At 43.3% G+C, this 21,244-nt stretch overlaps 1 protein-coding gene across 4 annotated transcripts; it reads left to right on the forward strand.

The window, feature by feature from the left end:
- The first annotated feature begins 1,442 nt into the window (after positions 1 to 1,442).
- CALCB (calcitonin related polypeptide beta) lies at positions 1,443 to 6,673 on the forward strand. Of its 4 annotated transcripts, none has more exons than XM_035550102.2 (5): positions 1,443 to 1,561; positions 2,533 to 2,628; positions 2,926 to 3,057; positions 5,927 to 6,100; positions 6,443 to 6,673. In XM_035550102.2, exons 2-4 carry the CDS (start codon positions 2,543 to 2,545, stop codon positions 6,087 to 6,089), a joined length of 381 nt encoding a protein of 126 aa, XP_035405995.1. In that variant the 5' UTR covers positions 1,443 to 1,561; positions 2,533 to 2,542; the 3' UTR covers positions 6,090 to 6,100; positions 6,443 to 6,673. The 4 variants fall into 4 exon arrangements, with proteins under 4 accessions (XP_035405995.1, XP_035405996.1, XP_035405993.1 ...); XM_035550103.2 differs by having other exon boundaries at positions 5,930 to 6,100; XM_035550100.2 differs by lacking the exons at positions 5,927 to 6,100; positions 6,443 to 6,673 and adding an exon at positions 3,890 to 4,403.
- Positions 6,674 to 21,244: the final 14,571 nt, after the last annotated feature.

The following is a 21,244-nucleotide window of genomic DNA, read 5'->3' on the forward strand; positions in this document are numbered from 1 at the left end:
GGCGGGGGGCAGGAGGAAGCCTCGCCGGGGGAGCGTGCGAGCGGTGCCCGGCGAGCGAGCGTGGGGAAGCCGCAGGGGCGAAGCCCCGGGACCGGGCTGGGCACGGGGCTCTGCGGGCCGACCCGAGCCCCCGGGCTGGGTAGGGGGCACAGAGCAGCCCCGGGGCGGCCGCAGCCCCGCGCCCTGCGGCTCCGTGCCCCCGGGCCGGCGGCGCGCTGAGCTCGGCGGGGCCCCCCCCGGCCCGCGGGCGGCGGAGGAGCGGCGAACACGCCTCGCTCTCCGAAAGAGGGCCGGTAATCGGGGGGCAGCCGAACGGTTTGGCCGCCGCCGCCGTGCAGAAGGAGCAGGGGCAGAGCCCGGCCGGGGCGCGGGGCCCCGCTGCGGCGCAAGGAGGGGGCCGGGGTCGCCGAGAGGCTGCTGCGACCGCGGGCGGCGAGGGAAAGGAGAAACCCCCAGCGCGTGCCCGGCGCAGCGGTTCTGCGCTCCTCCTTAAACTTCGAAGCCAAAAAACCTTACAGCGCGACGGCACCTGCTCCGCGGCTCTCCCGACTGCATCCGCCTCCGGGCGGAGCCCCCCGGCCTGCCGCCAGGCGCTACCCGCGCCCCCGGCTCCTGTAACAACCCCCCGGTAACCGGCGCGAAGCCCGGCGGCCAGCACCCGGCTGCCAAAGCCGCGGCCCGGCCGCGCACGGTGCGCGGGGTCCCGGGCGGTGAGGGGCCGCGGTACGACTCGCGAGAGGAAGGGCAACCGGCCTCCTTGCTCCGCCCGGCCCCGGCCCCGGCCCCGGCCCCGGCCCCGGCCCCGGCCGCGCCGCCCCCCCTCGGCAAACATCCTGCCGGCAGGTGCAGCCCCGCCGCGCCCTGACAAAGGGCCCTCCGCGGGTGATGCATGAGGCGGCGGGCAGCTGCCCGGTAATCCGCTACCGCCGGCGGGGCTCGGCCCCCGCCCCGGGTGTCTTCCCGTGCACCTGCCCGGGAGAGGCGCCTTACGGCGGTGGCCGTGGTGATGATGATGGTGGTGAGGATGATGATGATGGTGAGGATGACGGTGGTGGTGAGGATGATGATGATGGTGGTGAGGATGACGGTGGTGGTGAGGATTTCCTCGAGGGTCGGCTGCCCAAGGCCCCTCGCTCCGCGGAGTAGCGCCGGGCTGCGGCCCCAAAGCGCCCCCTCCCTGCCGGGGACGCTAGGGCGGCCGAGGGGCGCCCCTCCCGTCCTTGCCCTGCGCCCCTGCCCCGGCTTCGCGCCCCGGGCCCCCGCCCGCCCGAACGCAGCCGTCGGGGCGCCGGGAGAGCGGCGGGGATCGGCCCGCGGGGGCGCCGTGAATTGCCCCCCCCCCTCCGGCCCCGCCGCCGGCGGATTTTTGTGAATGGGACGGTCACGGAGCGGGGCATGACGTCAACGCCGGGCCGGGCGGCAGGGGCGGCGATTGGTTGGCGGGGCCCCGCGGGCGCCCACGCAGGCTGCTGCGGCGGCAGGGATAAAGGGCAGCGGGCGGGCAGCGCGCGGCACCGCGGCTCGGCGGCGCCACCGGCCTCTGCACCGCACCGCACCGCCGGTAAGCACCGCGCACTGCCTGCTGCTGCTGCTGCTGCTGTAGCAGCAGCAGCAGCAGCTCTCCAGCAGCGCCGCCTCCGGAGGCTTCCCCGCGTCCCGTCTCCACGCCGGGTTGCGGAGCTTTGCTCGGGGCCGTAACGCGCTGCTGTTTGCGGAGGTGCGGGTCCGTATGCGCGGAAGTGTGTGTGCGTATGCAGGGGAGAGAACTTGGCCCTCGGTCTCTCGCTCGTTCTCCCTGTCGCGGGACAGCACCTGGGAGAAAACCCGGGTCGAGAACCGGGAGCTAACAAAACCGAAACTCCTGGGGTAGTCGCAGGGGTGCTCATCTGAGCCGAAGAAACCGGTGCTTTGAGGAGCAGAGGTGTATCTCAAAGCAAATCGATGAAAATTTCTTCTGCGGGCTTTGTTCTTGTGACTGCTTTTTTTTTTTTTTTTTAATGAAACTTACTCTTTTTCTGATTTCAGAATAGGAATGCTTTTTTGAAATTAGCATGACCTAAGCTGGGATATTAGTGTGTTAACTGCCGAAAAGCAAGCAGTTTTGGACAAAGCGCTAACAGCAGTACTGTTAAAATGTTTTATGCTAAGCATTTCTCTCTCTCTCTCTCTTCCCCCAACTCTTTTCCCATGGCTGCCCGTTCATGATGGACACACTGAATATGACATTGTATGCAGTAGTTAGTCAGAGGAATGTGTGTTCAGCCAGTTTAAGAGAAAGTCTGCATTAAGTTGAATGCTGCTGTACAGAACTTCAACTCCAAAAAGCTGCATTTTTATCCCCTGTAATAGTGCTAAGCTATTTTAAAATTCTGAGAAAACCAAAGCAAAATGTGAATGATCAACAGAAGTGAAAAGGCAACATTGAAAATAAAAGCTGTTAGCATTTGTGCTACTTGAAGCTAGGAAATTGTGACCTTATAAGATTGAGAGGGTTGGAAAACAGCCATTGCTTGATGTACCTCTTTGTTGTAGAGAGGAAATCATGGTTATGCTGAAGATTTCATCTTTCCTTGCTGTTTATGCCTTGGTCATGTGCCAGATGGATAGCTTCCAAGCAGCTCCAGTCAGGTAAGAAGCTGGTCCTGTTGCCGAGTGCTTGATCTGAATGGTATGGAAATACTTAATCTCCTTTAGAGACCTAGGAGGAGAAAGGGCTACCAAAAGCTAGCTTCTTCTAATGCTATTTATGATACTGTCTTTTCTTAACTACGTATATAAACCCCCTAATGCTGTGCACGAGCGCGATTTACATATTCACACCAGTGAAAGACACTGTCAATGACACACAGCAAAGTGTGACAAACTCCACTCCCTCTCTATAGCAAACTGGGCTGTATTCATCCTATTTTGCTTGCCTCCGCGTAGACCTGGCTTGGAGTCCATAACAGACAGAGTGACGCTCAGTGATTATGAAGCTCGGAGACTATTAAATGCACTGGTGAAAGAGTTCATACAGATGACAGCAGAAGAACTGGAGCAAGCCTCTGAGGGGAACAGGTAAGGACTGTGGTCCTGGGGTGGAAGAAGGGCACTTGGGCAGTGTTAAATGTTTGATACCTGGCAAGAGCCATCTGAGCAGACCCTCTGCAAGTCAAGTAAATTTTTTTTTTTTTTTTGGGGGGGGGGTGGTTATGGCTAACTGTGGTCACCTAATTGGTAAAGGATAATGCAGAAACATCCTAACAATGGTATCAGGAGAATGGCTTCCACGTAGTTAACCTGCTTCTATCTGTCTCTTACGACTGAATGTGGAGGGCGATTTGAGCTTGAATGAGGGGGTTATATTAAAACATGGCAGCAAAAGGTATGTTTTCCTAGTGGGAATGTTAGAGGCCATTCAATCACTCTTGGATTCTCTGTCGTGAAAGTGCATGCTGTTGTAAGGCATGGAAAGTCCCTGGCAGAGGGGAGGTGTTCCTCCTAATGCACGCAGCGCCACTCTCCCCCCTAGAGCAAAGGCATGCAAGAACATTTGCATTATCCTAACAGAATTTGTATTGCAAGCATGGTGATGTATGAGAGACTAAACAGCATGCTGAATATCTTGAAACTAAAATCTTTTTGTCCCCTAACTGTGAGCATCTGAAAGGCTAATCAACTTGCTTTATCGACAAAATGTATTCATTGGAAAAAGATAGTGTTTTCCTTCTAACTGCATTTGTATGAACCTTCCTTGCATGGAATGTGATGTGGAGAGATTATTTTTATATTATCTTTTTTTTTTTCTTTTGATTTTTCCTAACTGTATATATTTGTCTAGGGAAGAAATGCATGACCATGCATGTTTGAGATTATTCTTCTTTTGGGCATGTTTTTTTTCCCCCTGCAGCCTGGATAGACCTATTTCCAAACGCTGTGCCAGTCTGAGTACTTGTGTGCTGGGCAAACTGTCTCAAGAATTGCACAAATTGCAAACTTACCCTCGTACTGACGTCGGGGCTGGAACTCCTGGCAAGAAAAGAAATGTGCTGAGTGACCTGGAACATGAACGCTATGCAAACTATGGGGAACCCCTAGGAAACAACTAGACATGCTTATTTCTGCCCTTCTCCCTTTTTTTTAACCTGATGCATGTGGATCTAACTCTGATTGCTAACTTTGCTATGTTCTTTTGATTCTGTTTTCGACAGAGAATGTTTGAGATGGACCTTAATGTTAGGAAGACAGAACATAACACACATAACAAGCTAGGGGAAAAATAAATAAAAATGAACAGCACTGCATTGAGACTTCAAATGATTTTCTTAGACATTGATTAAAAAAAAAATCTAGACAGGGTTCATTTCTGGCTACTAAATGTACAAGTAGACTCTTCTTTCATGCCTGCCCATGCACTTGTTCAATAAACCTATTTTTCTATAAGGATTAGATCTGTTTGGTTTACTTGTTTTAGAATGCGGGACTTCTAGATAAGGCTAGAAACATTTTTACAAAAGTTCTATTCATATTCAAGAGAGGAAATGCAAGTAAGTCTAGAATAATTTAGGAAGGTGATGAAGTGCAATAAGATAGGAGTATAATTTCAATTTCTCAGATATTGTACACATGTAACCAAATTATGCATACAATCCTATTGGTAAAGATCCTGAGAAACAAAGCAATCAGGAAGGGCTCATACAGAGCTGTTCAAACTAGAATTGTAATCCTGTTTTAAGCTGAGTACTGAACACTTCCAGGTAAGAATTTAATGTTCTCTTCCTTTTTCCTTTTAATTTTATAATAGGTCTTCACACTAGTATACTTGAAACCCAAGTGTATTAAAAATATTTATATTACTTTAAGACAATATAGTGTGTGTGGAATGTGAATTAGGAGACAAAGCTTTTTTCTTTTTTTTTTCTTTTTGCTTAATGTTTAAATATTGTAGCCTCTTTTAAAAAATGACTATTTCTTTAGCTATTTCTCACAGACATGTTACATATCCTTCTTTCTAGTTTTCCTGTGCAGCACCACAGCTATCCTGTAATCAGAAGCCTGTTCCAAAACATTACATTGATGTTATAAACAATATTAGTTGTTAATGAACAGTTCTGTAATGCTTAAATGAGCAAAATCCCTCCTTCTCCAAGAAAAAGTCCTTGCTTTAGTAGAAAACTATTCCAAGCAAGGGCCATATGAACGTGTATGCCATGAAGTCCTTTGTTGCAAAATTATTATCAGAAGAAATCCTGATGTAAGTGTACTATTTGCATGGCGATGTGCTGTAATAGACTGGAGTCTGATGGCAGGAATGGTGTTTCCATATCCCAATTAGATGTGCAGAAGTAGTATGTTTATGTGTGGTTCAGCTCTGAAAGAAAGGGTAGGAGCAAATGGTTGGCTGCTGTGCAGGTACAGCCCTAGCAGCATCACTGGGGGGAAAAAAAAAACAATTCCCGTTGGCCAGTGATGCTAGAATTTCGTATCTCTTCTGGGTGTTATGGTGCTGACCTGAGAAGTTAGTGATCAGCTTCTGCTACCATCCTTCAGCAGCACTGCAAACAAAACACAGATTTAAATTTTTGGTGGAAAGGGAGATTGGTTAAATGCCACAGATCTGCACCTTATCAGCAGCTTTCTGCTAGCTGTGGTGACTTGCCAGAGGTAAGAAACAGCTCAGGCATCCCTAAAAGTCTGGTGTGGTCCAATCGCCCGAGAAGGTGGCTCAGCTACCTTTTGTAAACTGATCCTGACACTTAGAAAAACATAAAGATGCAGCTTTTAGAGCTTGTTAGCAAAGCTCACTGAAGTTGTAAATGCTTGCTGCTCAGCAAGCCTGCTTGCTTTTATAGAAAAATCTTTCCTAGGCATATGATCTGTTACTGACATTCTGTTGCATGCAGAGTAGATACGTTGGGAACTAACTTTTGTTTTTCCTTTCAAAAAGCAGTGTAACAGCACAGAAGAGGGCATGCAACACAGCAACCTGCGTGACCCATCGTCTGGCAGACTTCCTGAGCAGGTCAGGAGGAGTGGGCAAGAACAACTTCGTCCCAACTAACGTGGGGTCTAAGGCTTTCGGCAGGCGAAGAAGAAGCATTCAAATATAAAGAGCTGAATGGTAATGTGAATATGGTAACTACGTTGCACTAAATGGTCTTCAATGCAGGCAACCTTCAGATAACTTGAGTTATCAGAGCTCTAGTGTTTCTTGGTGAGTAACAGGTCTACAGTGAAAACCTCTGGGGAAAATAGGACAAGTAACAGTATAAAAAGACATTACAAATATAAGTGCACCTTGTTTAAACTGTGAAGAAGAGCTTTTGTAAATGATCTGCTTAGTTAATGTGTTGTGAAGCTAGTTATCTAAACACCACAGTTGGGTAGAAATGACTTATTCCCCCATTTTACCAGTAACATTTCATTATTGACATATCAGTAATTCTGTGTTTGTTTCTTTCAGATTGACATGAAACTGAATATCCAACTTTAATTTCTAATGAAAGGAGCTCTTCTCCATAATTCAAGACAGCCAAAAAGAAGATTAATTTTGCATCCTAATATTAAAAATGTTTTATTTAATACAAATGAGAACACTTCTGTTATGTATAGTACAAGAGAATCTAGTTATTCAAGTTAAATTATTGTATATTCTTTTTATATGCAACTCTATTTCAAATAAAATGTGACAGCATCTATTATTTATTTATCTTCTAGCATATATGTGATTCTTGCTATTTATCCTGGCACTACTGCCGAAACTCGGGGATTCTACTAAACTGCTGCCTGGCAAGGCATGTGTGTATAATACAGTGTGCTGTGCCTTGATGTAAAACACTGAAGTAACCTGACTGTACAGTATGTTTAAAAAACAAACAATCAACACTTAAATATTGTATCATTTGTGAATTTGCGCAAAATTAAAAAAAGTATTTTAGATACACTTGGATTGAGAAACTGATTTTTCATTTAAACACACTTACAGAAACATTTGACACTAGCCCAACATCATTGGAAATCAGCTGGCCCAGTGGTTTGCTACAGCCTTGTTAGCCATAAATGCTAGGTTTTGAATCCAATGTTCAGAACAGAAAGAATAGCTGCTGTTTTATGTGTATTCATAACGCAGTAGCTGAGGAAGCCACAACTTAATGAGACTTGTACTAAAAAAAATAAAAAGAGGCCACAGTTCCATTTAATAAAACAATAGAGTAAGAATTCACCATGTGTGGGTTAAGGCAATTTTTTTTTTTTTTTATACAGGATGTAGTTTGGCTGAAATGGCCTAACATGCTCTGTAGATTTTTGTCTAAGGTTGAAAAAGTGAATTAGAAAGAAAGAGGAAAAGGTGTTATGTAAATGTACATTTCTTTTAAGCAATCCTGAGACAGAGTCTATTTAGAGATCAGGGACTAATAATTAGAGTAAGTGGCGAAGAGGGTAGCTGGAAGCAATCCATGGATTTTTATGTGGTGCTGCCAACTTCCTCCTCAAAGCTGCTGCTTTTTCAGTTTAGTAGCTGAGTCAGATATTTGTTTAGATTTGTTTTGTGCTGCACAGTCTGACTCTAAAATCTGCTTCATCAGTTCAGATGAAGATCACCTCACAGTGTAAAGTAGAGAGAGGTTAAGGCACTCACGATATCTCTGTCTGTCTTTGCTGCAGGTATAATAGCAAAAAGAAGCATGGTCAACCAGATGTAGACACAGCCAGTAAGGCTGTCCAGTGATGGCATTTCTGTAGCATGCTCTTTAATGGCTATGGTTTTGCTCCTTGAGGGACATTTCAGCCCTGGTAAGTCAGCATACAAAGCAGACCTTGTAGATGATATAAGCTAGTTTAAACGGAAAAGTTCCAGTGCTTAGATGGGCAAGGAAGGAATGCAGACTCTGTGGTCTCCCCTTGGCTTGGAAATCTGTTGCCTTGAGATAGTTTTTTTTTTTTTTCCATTTTTCCCTAAAGTATCCGAGATTTGCCTCACCTGAGCGTACTACAGCTGCAAGGTGAACCACTGGCCTGTGTGACCCTGCTTGGGTCACATGTGAAAGACCCAGCTCTCAATTTTACAACCCCAAAACATTTTTTAGTTAGATTTTTTCCAATTTTCTGTTGCACAAAGCATGGATCACATGACAAGATGACCTGGCCACCTCAGTATAACCTTTCCCTGTCATTGCAGAGCCACCGGACACAGGTGGCAGGTGGTCTCTTGTTCCCTGCTACAGCACACAACAGCTTAATCTGCTTCAAAATAAAATGCCTAAGAACAGTTATTGGGATGAATACATGTTATTTGATAATTGACATTAAAGAAGAAGCCAGGTAATATTCATGGTCTTCTTCTGGTCTTAAAATCTAGACACTCAAGCAGTTTGTTGTTTCTGTTTACAGCCATCCTCTGCTGAGACGTGTCTGAGCCTCCCTTATGTTGACAGCCAAAGTTTCCATCCCTTCTAAAAACTCTCAGTCCTTGCTTTCAGTTTAACAAACTTTATTTTTTATTTTATTTTATTTTATTTTATCTTATTTTTATTTTTTATTTTGTTCCTGTCAGTCAGAGGGATTTCCTCAGACAAATATTCTACATCAAATCACAAATCTAACATGGACAACAGATTCTAGTAATGTTGGTGCTGGTTCTTACATTGTCCTGGCTGGAGAAAGATTGGATCAAACTTTTGATGCACTTTTTTTCTTTAGGGAGAAATAGTTTCGTATCTCAAGATATATTCCTGTTGTATTTTCGGTTTTCTCAGTAAGATCTCTGTCCACACATCAATGCAATATTTTCAACAAATAAATGTCTGTAATGGACAGAAAGTACAGGGCAAATGGGAAAGATGGTGAGGATCCTTATATCCTTTTCTATGTGAAAAGGTAGAAACCCTTCACCCCAAAACTCAGTTGCCCAGAACTTTTGGGAAAACGGATTATTACTGAAGCAAGACAAAGCTAGAGGTGTAAAAACTATTTTTTATATTTATTTATTTATTTTAAGGTAATGAGTGTGTTAGAAAGAATTGCAGAACCATTGGAAGCTTGTCATTTGCTTTGATTAACTCTGTTAACAACTGGAAGAATTTTCCATTTTTTTAAAAGTGCTGTTCTTGATAGTATTACCCAAACTTGTCAGTTTTTGTTGTTGTTGTTGTTTTAAACAAACAAGCAAACACAAACTTTTACCCAAATAGAAAATCTATTTTGCAAATTACATTTAGTAAGGGAAAATGTGCTTTCTGTTGTACTTACCTTTCCATTTTAATTACATTGCCATTCTAGGCATGGTGAAAGCTGGTAGAGAATATGATATTGGTGCAGTATGTACAAGTGGCATCAAACCTAACTTGCTTAGTATTCAGTCAGCCAAACAACACAAATTAGTCACGCTCAAGTGTGTGTGTTCTCGTTTATGAGGCAGTAACTTCATGGCTAGGGTTTGGTTCTGATGTTCTTAGATGTTTGTCAGTGTGTCTTTGCTTTGACAAATTGGTTGTTTCTTTAGCTATGTGCAAGCAAATTCTTTGGGAAGTGTGCTTTGCAAGTAAAGGCAAAGGGAGAAGACGTTTCTGAGAAAGAAATATCTGAAGATAATTTCTTATAGATGGTCTTCCTGTTGCTATAGAGTTTTGGGGCTTTTATTTTGCAGGTTTTACAGTGGTTTTGTTTTCTAGTACAAATATAGACACAAGTATCATGTGGGCCAAAGGAAGATTATGAATTTTGCCCAGTTCTTTGCTCTAAACTAATGGGAGGTAAAAAAGCACCATCTTGTGGCCAGTGAATAAGGACAGTGAGGGCATTCAGGGAGCCCTCTTATCTGAAGTATTTATTCACCCACTTGCTCCTGCTTTTGTCTTGCTGGCAGGTGCAGCTTCCAGCTGAACATGGGACAAGTGAGCAGAGGTGGTCACTTGGGCTGGTGCCATGAGGCAAACTACTCTGCTCACCTCCTGGAGCAGGCTGTGGGAAAGGGGACACACAGGAGGGAGCTGTGGACTCTCCATGGTGTCATGGGTCCCCAGGACCACTGTGCAGGGTCATAGCACCTCACAGGGTGTCAGGCAAGTGTGGGCGAGCTGCTGCAGGGACCAGGTGATGGATGCGTGAGACATGAGCGATAACAGAGGTGCTAACACCAATATGTGTCCCTGTGGACCTTTGCAGTTGCCAAAACAGAGAGGCAGGAGCAATTCAGCCATGCTCTCCTTGCCAAGGGGAATGTGCTCCTGGATCCACTGAGTTTTTGGTTCAGGATCATGCACCAGCACATCTCTGCATGTACTGATATAGCAGCACTTTGAAATAATCCAGGTGGAATTTCACTGTGTCTCTCTCCAAATGTTTAGATCCCTTTTTTCTTCTGTTAGTAGAATTTAATTCATCTTCCTGAAAGCTTCCATCATCTGCAATGTGAGAAAGCAGAAGAGCTAATGCTATTGCTTCTGACACTGAACACTGCCAAAAGCAACTTTTAGTAGGCAGTAGTAAATTTTGGTATCGGTTAGCTAATCCAACATTGTCATGTATAATTAGCAGATTGAACTTCTCTCCAAGGTGAATAGTTTAAACTGTGCTGGAGAATTTGGGCCTGTGCATTTTTCTAGATTGAACTATGTCAGAGCGATCTCAGAATACCTGTTATAGATTAATCTGGCATTTCAAGCTTCATTTCACCCGTGCTGAGCACCATCAACTTTAGTCCAAGCTTGTTGTGCTCACTGCTTCTGACAACCAGGTGAGCCCTGCCTTTGCTGCCAAAGGGGGGGGTCTACGTGGTACATACATTTTCTGCCTCTTTAGTGTTTTAAAAGGCACCTCATCCTCCCCCCCTTCTGCACAGAATTGTCCTTTATGTTGGATGTTCCTTATCAAGTTCTCCTCTTTTGCAGAAAATGCCCATGGAGTGCCCTTTTTCAGAAACTAATAATTTAAATTTCTTAATTATGCCAAAGTTCACAATAGATTATCTAGGAGCTTTCAAATACATCCTAAGAGTAATACAAAACATACTCCTTTCATTTCTTGGCTTTATCACAATTTGTGCTTTGCACCAATTACTCCTTTGTCCAGGGCTGTGCTGTGATTCTAGCTAACTTATTCACCTCCAGAGAAGCAAAAGTTACCTTTAAAAATCTGAGTGTGTACCTCTGGGCAGGTTTTTTTCCCTCCATAACAAATGAGAAAATACTCTGAGATCCTACTCAGTACTTCCTTACACACATATTGGTTGTCTGCAAAAGAAGATTACACTCCTGTTATTTTGGCTTTTCTATTTACTTCTGTTATTGTGTCACAGTTCTTCTTTTCAATGGCTTTCCTAATAGTATCTTGTCATATTAGTATATGAGGCGATTTGGCATTGCATTCATCTATTTGATCTTCTCTGAGAAGACCACATGGCAAGTGCGATTTTCTGGAGGTGATGATCAAGTAAGGTAGAGCCATAAGTACAACAATCTTGAGTAACCACTCCCAAGGTTGTCTTGAGTACCTGCTCCCAAGATTGCAGCCATAAGTGCTTGAGAAGCCAACAGCTATGCTACAGAGCATTGTCAAGGGATGAAGCAAATGAGTGGAAGCAATGAAGGCTTTCAACATGAAATAATTCATGTAATTGCAAAGTGTTGGATGCAGTAAGCAGTGGTGTTCGCTGAGCTGCCTACCAGACACCCCAAGCATTTCCCTAAGTGGCCACAGATCATGGGAAGGTGGAGAGGACAGTCAGATTAGTGTTTTCAGTGTGTTACCTTATATTTCCTGATGTGGAGTTAAGAGTGTAGCTCCATGCTGCGTAGCTGCCTCTCAACAGCTCCTGTCCCCCCTGCAGCTGTGGCCCAGAGTGCTGGGCATGCCGGAGGGTGCCTCCTCCTCCTCCTCTCCTGGGGCTGATAGAAACAGCCCCTGGTCCTGGATGTCTCCATCCCAGTCAGTCCCACTGAACTCTATTTGCTGTACTATTAGCTGCCCTCTACTACAGTTTTGCTAGGGTCATAAATCATGATCATAAGCAGCCTGTTGTTGTGGTGGCTTAGAAAATCAGATCTTTTGCTTTTTTTTTGCTCTCTCAGGCCACTTCTACTCCATAAGAGAACGTTCATCCTATGGCTGTTTGGACTCTCCATAGCTTCTTCATAGCTTTGCAAACATTTTGAAAGTCTAAATGAACTATATGAGCCACATTAATTTGCCCATTATTCTGCTGACATGCTTGAAAGACTGTTATAGGTCTTCACTTTCTCCTGTCATGGAGGAAGCCAATTATTTTGATTAGTATGTTCCTCAAATAGTTACATAGATAGTTTGTAATTCCATTTTTAGCTCCTGATATAACCATGTTTTTATATTGAACTAGCATCGTGGTTATTATTATTAGTGGGTAGGAATAGCTTGCTATAATAAATTAATCCTGAAGCAAGCACATCATGGGGAAGGATGACAATGCCAGTGTAGTGACTTTCATGTGGAAATGCAGATTGTATCTATGGAAAAGTCCCAGTAGCTTAGAAGTGGTTTTTAGTAAATTCTCAGCCCTCTAAGAGAGGTATAAGAAGACAGTGTTGCCTCTGACAATTTTGAGTGAGCGCACATTTTCTAAGCAATGCTTTCACTCTTAGTTATCACAGATCCTTTATTTCGAGGCTAGAAAATTCTTCTTTATCATTCTATAATTAGAGGTATTAAGTGTAGGTACTAAGTGTTAAAGTAGCTATAAAAATGCATATTGATCTGTGTTCTTAATGTGATGGGAGCAGAGAATCAAATGGAAAGGAAACAGATTAGAGTTCCAAATACTGGAATTATAAATTTTAAATGAAAACTGTCCAGTTATTCCAGTGACTTTCTGAAAGACAACGGAATACCACCTTATAACAACAGCACTGCTACCTGCAGCACTGGTAGTGAAAAGCATTAGCATTGTACCCTGTCTCTCGGTAGCACAGGTAGCTGATGTGGCCCACTCACAAAAAGAATAGCCCAGGAAGCTTCAGGGGCCCTGAGGCCTTTCTCTCACCAGCATTCCCCTTCTCCAAGAGTTTTATTTTTTGTGTTCCCTGCAACAGCTACAGAAGCTATGTATTACATAATGCAATTGATTTAAATCTAATGTGTGCCTCTAAGGCCCATTTACGCTGCCAGAGAAGTGTGAGGTGCCTTTAATGCAGAGGAGAATCTACACTAACATTTTCATGTCTTCTTTTCAGTCTCAGATAAAAGTTATATGTGGGAAGAAGAGATGGGAAGGCTTTTCACTTTCTGTTTTAGTAAGTTTTTAGTAACTGAATAGAAATTAAAACTAAATATTCTTAAGAAAGGGAGCGGTTGGTAAATACATCTGCTAGAAGCTAGAGGGCATAGGAGACATAGAAAGTCTCCGGGTGTAACAGTTACCAAGTGGTACGAGTGAGCAATTTAGAGCTACTTTCTGTTATTTTCATGTAAAACAATGTTTGCTGCTGAAGTTCAAAGTGGTTTTGTTCTCTTTCTCAAGAGAATTGACTGAAAAACAGAAATACCTTTTCGTATTTTTATTAGTTTCGCAGATCGTCTAAATAAAAATCAATTATTTGTTGAGATATTGGTCTAAATGAAGATGTTAATATATGTTTCCAATTTTTAATCCAGAACAGTTTAGTAATAAGAGTATGTTCTGCAGGAGCTCCTGTCATTAATCGTTAAAATAGAGAACTACTAATAATTGTTTTAATGAAGAAGGTGAAAGGTAAATTACTCTTCATAAGAGCATTTTTATTTAGCTGAATAACCATAGACTTCAGATTTTTACTTATCTCTCTGGTCTGGTCAAAATATTTCCTAACTTTTCTTCATCTCTACACAGTGTTTCCATGCTAGTGAAAATCCTAATGTTGTTTATGTTACCATCTGCAGGTCTACTGGTATAATACCTGTGTGAGGGACGTACTGGCAGACTGTGCAGCATAGACCAAGCCTTATTCTGTTTACATTTTGAGAGTAAAGCTCATAGGGTTTACCCTAAATGTGTAAGAGGAAGAGAGCAGCCTGAGTTGCTCCTTGGAATACCTCCCCAAATTTTGGGTGTTTTGTTTTCAATTCAAAGTAATTCAACAAGAGAACTGAGCTTTCCAAGGCTTGCAAAGGAGACGAGATGTACATATTTATTATTTTATGTTGGGTTTAAAATACTGTCAGTTCATAGGACTTCAGCATCAAAGAAAAGGATTCCCCTCAGCCCTTGTGAACTGCTGCATTTTCCACAGGTTTTATGCTTGAAGACAGAGAGATGCTGAACCATGGAAAGATATTCCAGTAAACAAAACAGGACAGGTGGAGTAATGAAACTCTGCTGAATTATTCATCGGGTCCTGAATGATGCAGAGAGAATTATTACAGTGAACACCCCCGAAGGCAGGAGCAGTACAAGGGACAGCCCTGCCTGTGCAGTACGCCTGACATGTTTTCCCAGGTAGGCATCTGCAAAAACGAATAACTTGTATAAATGAACTGGAACAGCTGTGTTTGGTAGCTGTCCATTACTCATCTAGAAATAGTCAGTCTATTCCAGAACTGGTTTAGTTCATGCTCTGGTGCCATGGACATCAAATTAAAAGCACATTCAAGTACTTTGCTGAAAATCGATGGACTTCTACACATCTTTAATGAGAAGCACACCTTCAGGCTTGCTGGCTTAAACTTGATGATGCCTCCTAATAAATGTCATAGGTAAAGAGGAACATACATCAACACTGAGCTGACTCCAAGAACCAGTGTATACCAATACATACTTTTAACCCCTAAAGCATTTTCCCAGCTTGCCTTTGGGGGTCAAGAAACTGTACGACCTCATCACAATGGTAGGTATCTCAAGGTATGGTACTACTACTGCTGCTAAGTGTTTTTTTAATGATCAGTGATGTGCTCTCATTTCAGATTTGTGCTGGACTTGAATGTGGTGGTGAAGAATGCTGTAAAAATATTCAAGAGCAAAATAGTGAGACATAGCACAGGGTTTGAGAAATACACAGTGCAGGGAGGGCTGAGGAGTTATAAAATATTGTTCATTGAGTGCCACCTCTACTGTGTACTCAATATGGCAGAGAATAGAAGCGCGTTAAGTCAGAGCAGCATTTTGAATTGTGCAATAATGAGTCAGGGAAAAGCTGGAGTATTCCAGCCTCCCTGCATGTGACTTTTTATCATAAATAATGTCCTTTTCACACTGTATTAATATAAAATGAAAGTATACAGTAGCATCTAGATTAATTTAACTCATCTGAAATCCCATTTTAGATGCCTGGTTTCCTTCTGGTGGTGGTTACTCCTGAGAGCTGTACTACTTGAAATTCCTCAAGAACAAGGTACAGATGTCACTTCACCATCAAATGCCAAATAATATTTGATTTTTTAATCTTCTAAATCTTTTTAAAATATCATTTATAATTAATTCCAATGTTTTTCCTGTTCTTTAAATGGAAAGTAAAACTTATTAGGATGCCTGGTAACCTTAGAGTAAAATTTAGCAAAATAATCCAATACTTTGGCATAAGAAGATAAAAGGTTATTTGGTTTGCAACTGGATACTAAGCATATGGCTATCGCAGAAAGTGACTCTCTGCTTAAATGCATTTTTCTTCCTGATAGTCATTTCCCGAAGTCTGGTAGACGGTTAGTCCTAAAAATGCAGATCTTAACTTAATACAGTATTATTAACTTAATGTGGCAGAAGACTGTCACCTCCGCATTTTCTGCAGCAGATGCATGCGCCACCTTTGCTAGCTCCTTTTCGTGAGACAGTGTTGCTAGGCAGAGGCATAGAAAAGTTATAGTGTTGGTTCCTTGTAATGATATGTATTTATGTCTTCTGCTGCCACAGACTTCCTCCTTCCTGACTGGAGATATCTACAGGACATAGGTTTGGTACTTTATACTCTGAGCTTGACTTCTAAGACATCATAATTTCTAGGAATCTTCGCTGAGGGATAGCAACGGAAAACGTTTTATTCTAAGAAGTTACGTACTCATGACTTCTCCTGTACAACAGTCTTGCCATTTTTGACTTGATTTTCTGTTATTTTTATCTATACGGCTGAAATAGGATGATTAGTTACTCGAACTTCTGACACTCGCTGGCTGTTTTCTATGTGTATTCCCTATCCAGGCCAGATGTTTCTGCACATGAGCAGCCCAGCCATTCAGCTTATTTTTTTTTTTTTGGATGGCAAAGCCTTAATTTTGTCTTGTGGTGGAGAACATTTGAGCGTGGAGACTACCCATTTTTTTTGGAAGGACTCCAGCGACTCTGACATTCTTGTGTGACTGGATATGGTTCCTGAGACGCATGATATTCAACCGCTGCATTAACACTGACCTCAGCAGAGGTTATGTGATTTCTGTAGCATTTCTCCAGTCTTCTTTGGGGGCACTGTTGTGTGTTCTTGAGAGGCTGAGACTAAAGCTCATGGGAATCCCCCCAGAACATCTCTTGAGATTACTAGCACTCCTTAGCCTGGGCTGCACAGCCACTGCCTGCAGCCTGAGCTCTGAAGGGGCCTTGATGTTTTAAACCCAAATTCAGATCTGTTCCTTGTTTTGAGACATATGTTGAGAAGGTTATACTCTGCTTAAGTCAGGCAGGTGGTATTTCCAGAGAGAAATATTTTCAGAATGAAAAAATGTTCAGATTGAACACTTCTCAGGCCAGATTTCCAAACAAGCTCTCCGCCCAGGAGGTCTCACTAGGAAGAAGGAGCCAGTCTGAACACTGCAACCATAAACAGATGACAATATGGGAAGATTCTTCAGAAAACCTGAATTTGGGCTGTCCTGGCAAAACCCTCTTTAAAGTCCCTGTTTTGGGCCACAATGCTTGAAAAGGTGGGAAGAGCATGAAGAAACCTGGCCTTGCCGTCAGTGTTGTTGGTAGGTCACACTGCCTTAGGAAAGAAGTGAAAAGCTGGATTTCCTCTAACGGCAGTGATTTTCTCCATTGCTTGTACGAAAAAACTTGATCGTATTAAGTTGTTGGAATAAGTACATACAGAAGGCAGAAAAGTAGAAAGGAGGTTTTCTTTCTGTTTCTTGTCAGAAGATGAGCAAACTAAAGCTGCAGTCCCACAGGGACTTCCCTCTGTGCTTTACCTTAGGCACTGTCAATAGTCCCATTGCTGCAGGAGCAGAAAAGAGCAAGGCTAAACGAGGACTGAGAATATGTATAATGAGAATATGTCAAAAGTAATAGGAATAAACAAATCAGAAAGAACTAAAATCCAAACCTTAAATTCAAAGGGGGAAGATTATCCTGCTTCTTACTCCTTTCTGTTTTTTGGGAGGCCGGTTCTGACTATAAGCTGAATGAAGCAAGAAATGTGCCCTGCTTTGAGCAGAATTTGGGATGTTATTTAATTTGTGGACTTAAGGTAAGCACTGAATGAAATGAGAGAAAGAAAAAAAGGAACTCTAAGTGCAACAGAAAGGAAAATTTTTGCTGTGTGAATGCAGTTGTGGGATGCAGCCATGTCCGGCAGACAGGAAGGAAAGCATGTTGATGGTACCATTAGGAGTGCAAAGGAGCGCCAGTGCACATGCCACTGCATACTGACCAGTCTGAGTGCTTACAATGAGAACAATTAATACTAAATTCCTGAGAAGGTGGTGGAATTCGCCATGCATCCAAAAAACAACCAGACCATTTTCAGGTCCTGATTATTTCCTAATGAACTGCTTGACCCCAAGGGCCCCTAGCAGCCATGAAATTCTGCCTTTTGAAAGCCTCTTAGAATAGTTCCATTCAAATACAGACATAATTACACCTCTCCTCACAATATTACATTTCAAATATCCTCCCGGTAATCAGAATTACTGCAGTGTGTGAGGAGTGAAGAGCTCCTTTATCCTTACAGCAGAAAGCATCTGAGCTGTTATGAGTTAAAGAAGGTTTATAATGGGAAAGGCTAATAGAAAAGGCTTTGAGGCATCATCACAGTCACAGAAAAGGCTTGAGCAAATTTGCGCCTGACAGATAGTTACAATGCTATGCCTTTACTAGGAAAAGCTCAGATGGAGAGCAAGAGAGAGAGAACTAGAATCCCCTTCCTGCCCCACAGAAAATCACAGCTACAGAAGAGTTTGTGTATATTTCAGTTTGTTTCCATGGTTTTAATCTTCTAACTTGCTCTAATTATTCCTATTCAAGGCTGATTTATGTTTGGCAACTTTACATCAGAAAATGTTCCCACTAGTAAAATTGCAAACGCACAGAAGATAGAACAACTCTCATACTTGCAGGCAGGATGGGGGAATACGATGTGTTCAGATGCAGTGTGAACCAGTCAGCTGGTGAAATTGTCTGTGAAAATCTCTCTGATACTGGCTGTGACTACTAATTTTTCCTTATTTGCAGTAGCCCCTCAGTTTTCTGTCTCCTCTTGCTGAAGAGCAGAAATATTGACCTCACAGGGGATTTCTTCCAGTTTGTTTCCCAGTTATATTTTTGGTGCTAATACATAGTTTATTTACCAACTGCATGTTTTGAACTTTGGGGCAGTGTGTAACACAATGTGCCTGTAGGAAGTTTCAGTCAGCTGTATTGTTTTATGCCGTGACATTCAGAGCTCTGCTCTCCAGAATGGAGTGTGAATTTTTGTCAGCCATACTCTTTAGCCTGTTACTGGGATGCTTACTCCACAGTTAGGAGTAAGACACATCCAAAAGCTATGTAACTAGGAGAGGCTGCAAAATCACTGTATTTCATAGATACTAAGTTCCTACAAGTTTTAACAGAATCAGGATCCAGTGGGGTGAGACCTCTTAATCTACAGGAAAAGGAGCTTTCTTAGGTCTGCTGCCTGTACAATTTGCAGTTTGTAGTTTCTCCTCAATGGGAGTGGGTGTGCATTCATGGAACAGAGGTGTGTCTTTGGGAAGTGACCATTTTTATTTATTTATTTTTTTTTTTAAAGCAGCTGGTAGTGGTGATTTGATTGTGGAACAGAAAGTGAGAGCACAGAAAAACCAAGCAGCTGAGCTAGAAGAGGAGCCTGAAGTTACAGCAAACTGACACTGCACTGCTTTGCATTAATCCTTGAGCAGCCCAACCTCGTTGAAAGAAAGGTGACTGTGTGCCTGTTGTCACTGACACATAAGGAAAAGATACATAAGCAGTGACTAAATAATATTCTAAATGGAAGAAGAATTAATGAATAGTAATGAGCTATAGACTCTCAGAGCGGTACTGCAAGAAACTTTACTGAAACAGCCTGCAAAGTTTGAGGTCTGTAACCATACGCAGAAACAAACTGAGTTGGCTTGACTGAAAGCCTGTAATTTCCTAGATTAACAGTTTGCAGAGATACGGTTTAGTACTAAGTGAGGGTTTGTGAATGAAAAAAGAAAAATGTTGTTCAATAGATATTGATTTGTCTAATTATATGCAGGATTTATTTAAAGCGGAGACTAGTCTGCTTTTAAAGAAATGGTAGTGGGTGTGTCTGTCTGAGTGCATTTAATGTTGGAAGTACTGCATTTCCACATGTGGTATCATTTAGTTGGTTTTAAAATGAATAAGAAGGAATGCACTTTTTGGTATTAAATCTTCTTACCTTTCATAAAGTGCAGGTGATCCCAGGCTATGTCTGTGGTGGTATCAAAGAAGCGTTTGACATAATGAGGGACATTTTTTATACCACGAGTGTCATTAGTATTTCGAGGAGAATAATGAGAGTGGTCTGAATACCAAGGACTCGGGCTGGTGGCTAGTCTGTGGCAAGGGCTCTGGGCCTGCAGGGCAAAGTGAGTGAGCTGGAGCTGTCACTCCATGGAAGCCGGCCAGGGGCGTTTTCCCCATTCCACTTGGTCTCTGCTGGCTGTGGGGGCTGTGGGAATTAGGATTCTTATGAACCCGCTAACAGGGAATGGCAGATAGCACGCTCCTGGTGCAGTTTTTCCCCAGGTTTCATTAACCTCTGTATAGATATTATTTTAATTAAAATAATCTTGACAGCACCTATGAAAAAGCTGTGGGGGTTGCAACGTCAATTAAATGTGTTGTCAAAAATGATAAGCAGCCTGGTATCACAGGAAGGAAATTAATACTTCAACCAATAATGGAACAGTAATCTTAATCCAGAGCTTTTTGCTGCTCAGGAGCTGCTTAAAATGGATGGATTTTGGAGACCAGGCAATTTTAGAACAAGATAGTTAAGCAATAGGTACCATAAAGCGTCTCTGTTTTAAAAGTCAATGTCATACTGTTGTGGCTGATAGTCAGATAGTGGCTGATAGTCAGCCAGCATGAAATGTGATACTAATTGGACATTAATTAGTGTGTATGTGTAAAACTTTGACTATTCTCCTTAAATTTTGGATAACAGAAACATTGGGAGTTATATTCAATATTAGGTCCTGGAAGTGGAGTTTAACAATGATCTTCACCAGTGCCTGTTGCCTCTTTTGCATTGTCCACTGCAGAGAGAGGGCCTGGAAATTCATTTGAGTGGAATTAGTTTGGTCCACTCTCAGCGACTGTGAGAATTAAAGCATGGACTGATAGCATGCCATGTACCTGGTTAGGGAAACCTGCACTGTAACGTGCCCGAGGCACTTCAAAGGGGCAGGCCTGTCAGTGACCAACCTCTCCTTGCCCCACTGAAGGTTTAATAGCCTGTTATCTTTTCTGGTGATACGTGTAGGATTACAGACACAGACACAGACACAGATTTCTAGGTTGGAAGAGACCTCAAGATCATCGAGTCCAACCTCCGACCTAACACTAAGTACTCCACTAAACCATATCACTAAGCTCTACATCTAAACGTCTTTTAAAGACCTCCAGGGATGGCGACTCCACCACCTCCCTGGGCAGCCCGTTCCAATGCTTAATAACCCTTTCGGTAAAGAAGTACTTCCTAACATCCAACCTAAAACTCCCCTGTCGCAACTTTCGCCCATTCCCCCTCGTCCTGTCACCAGGCACGTGGGAGAACAGACCAACCCCCACCTCACTACAGCTTCCTTTAAGGTAACTGTAGAGAGCAATAAGGTCGCCCCTGAGCCTTCTCTTCTCCAGGCTGAACAAGCCCAGCTCCCTCAGCCGTTCCTCGTAAGACTTGTTCTCCAGACCCCTCACCAGCTTGGTCGCCCTTCTCTGGACTCGCTCGAGCACGTCCATGTCCTTCCTGTAGCGAGGGGCCCAAAACTGAACACAGTACTCGAGGTGCGGCCTCACCAGAGCCGAGTACAGGGTGACAATCACCTCCCTAGACCTGCTGGCCACACTGCTTCTTATACAGGC

Source organism: Cygnus atratus, chromosome 5, assembly GCF_013377495.2.
Source record: "Cygnus atratus isolate AKBS03 ecotype Queensland, Australia chromosome 5, CAtr_DNAZoo_HiC_assembly, whole genome shotgun sequence".
Taxonomy (NCBI): domain Eukaryota; kingdom Metazoa; phylum Chordata; class Aves; order Anseriformes; family Anatidae; genus Cygnus; species Cygnus atratus.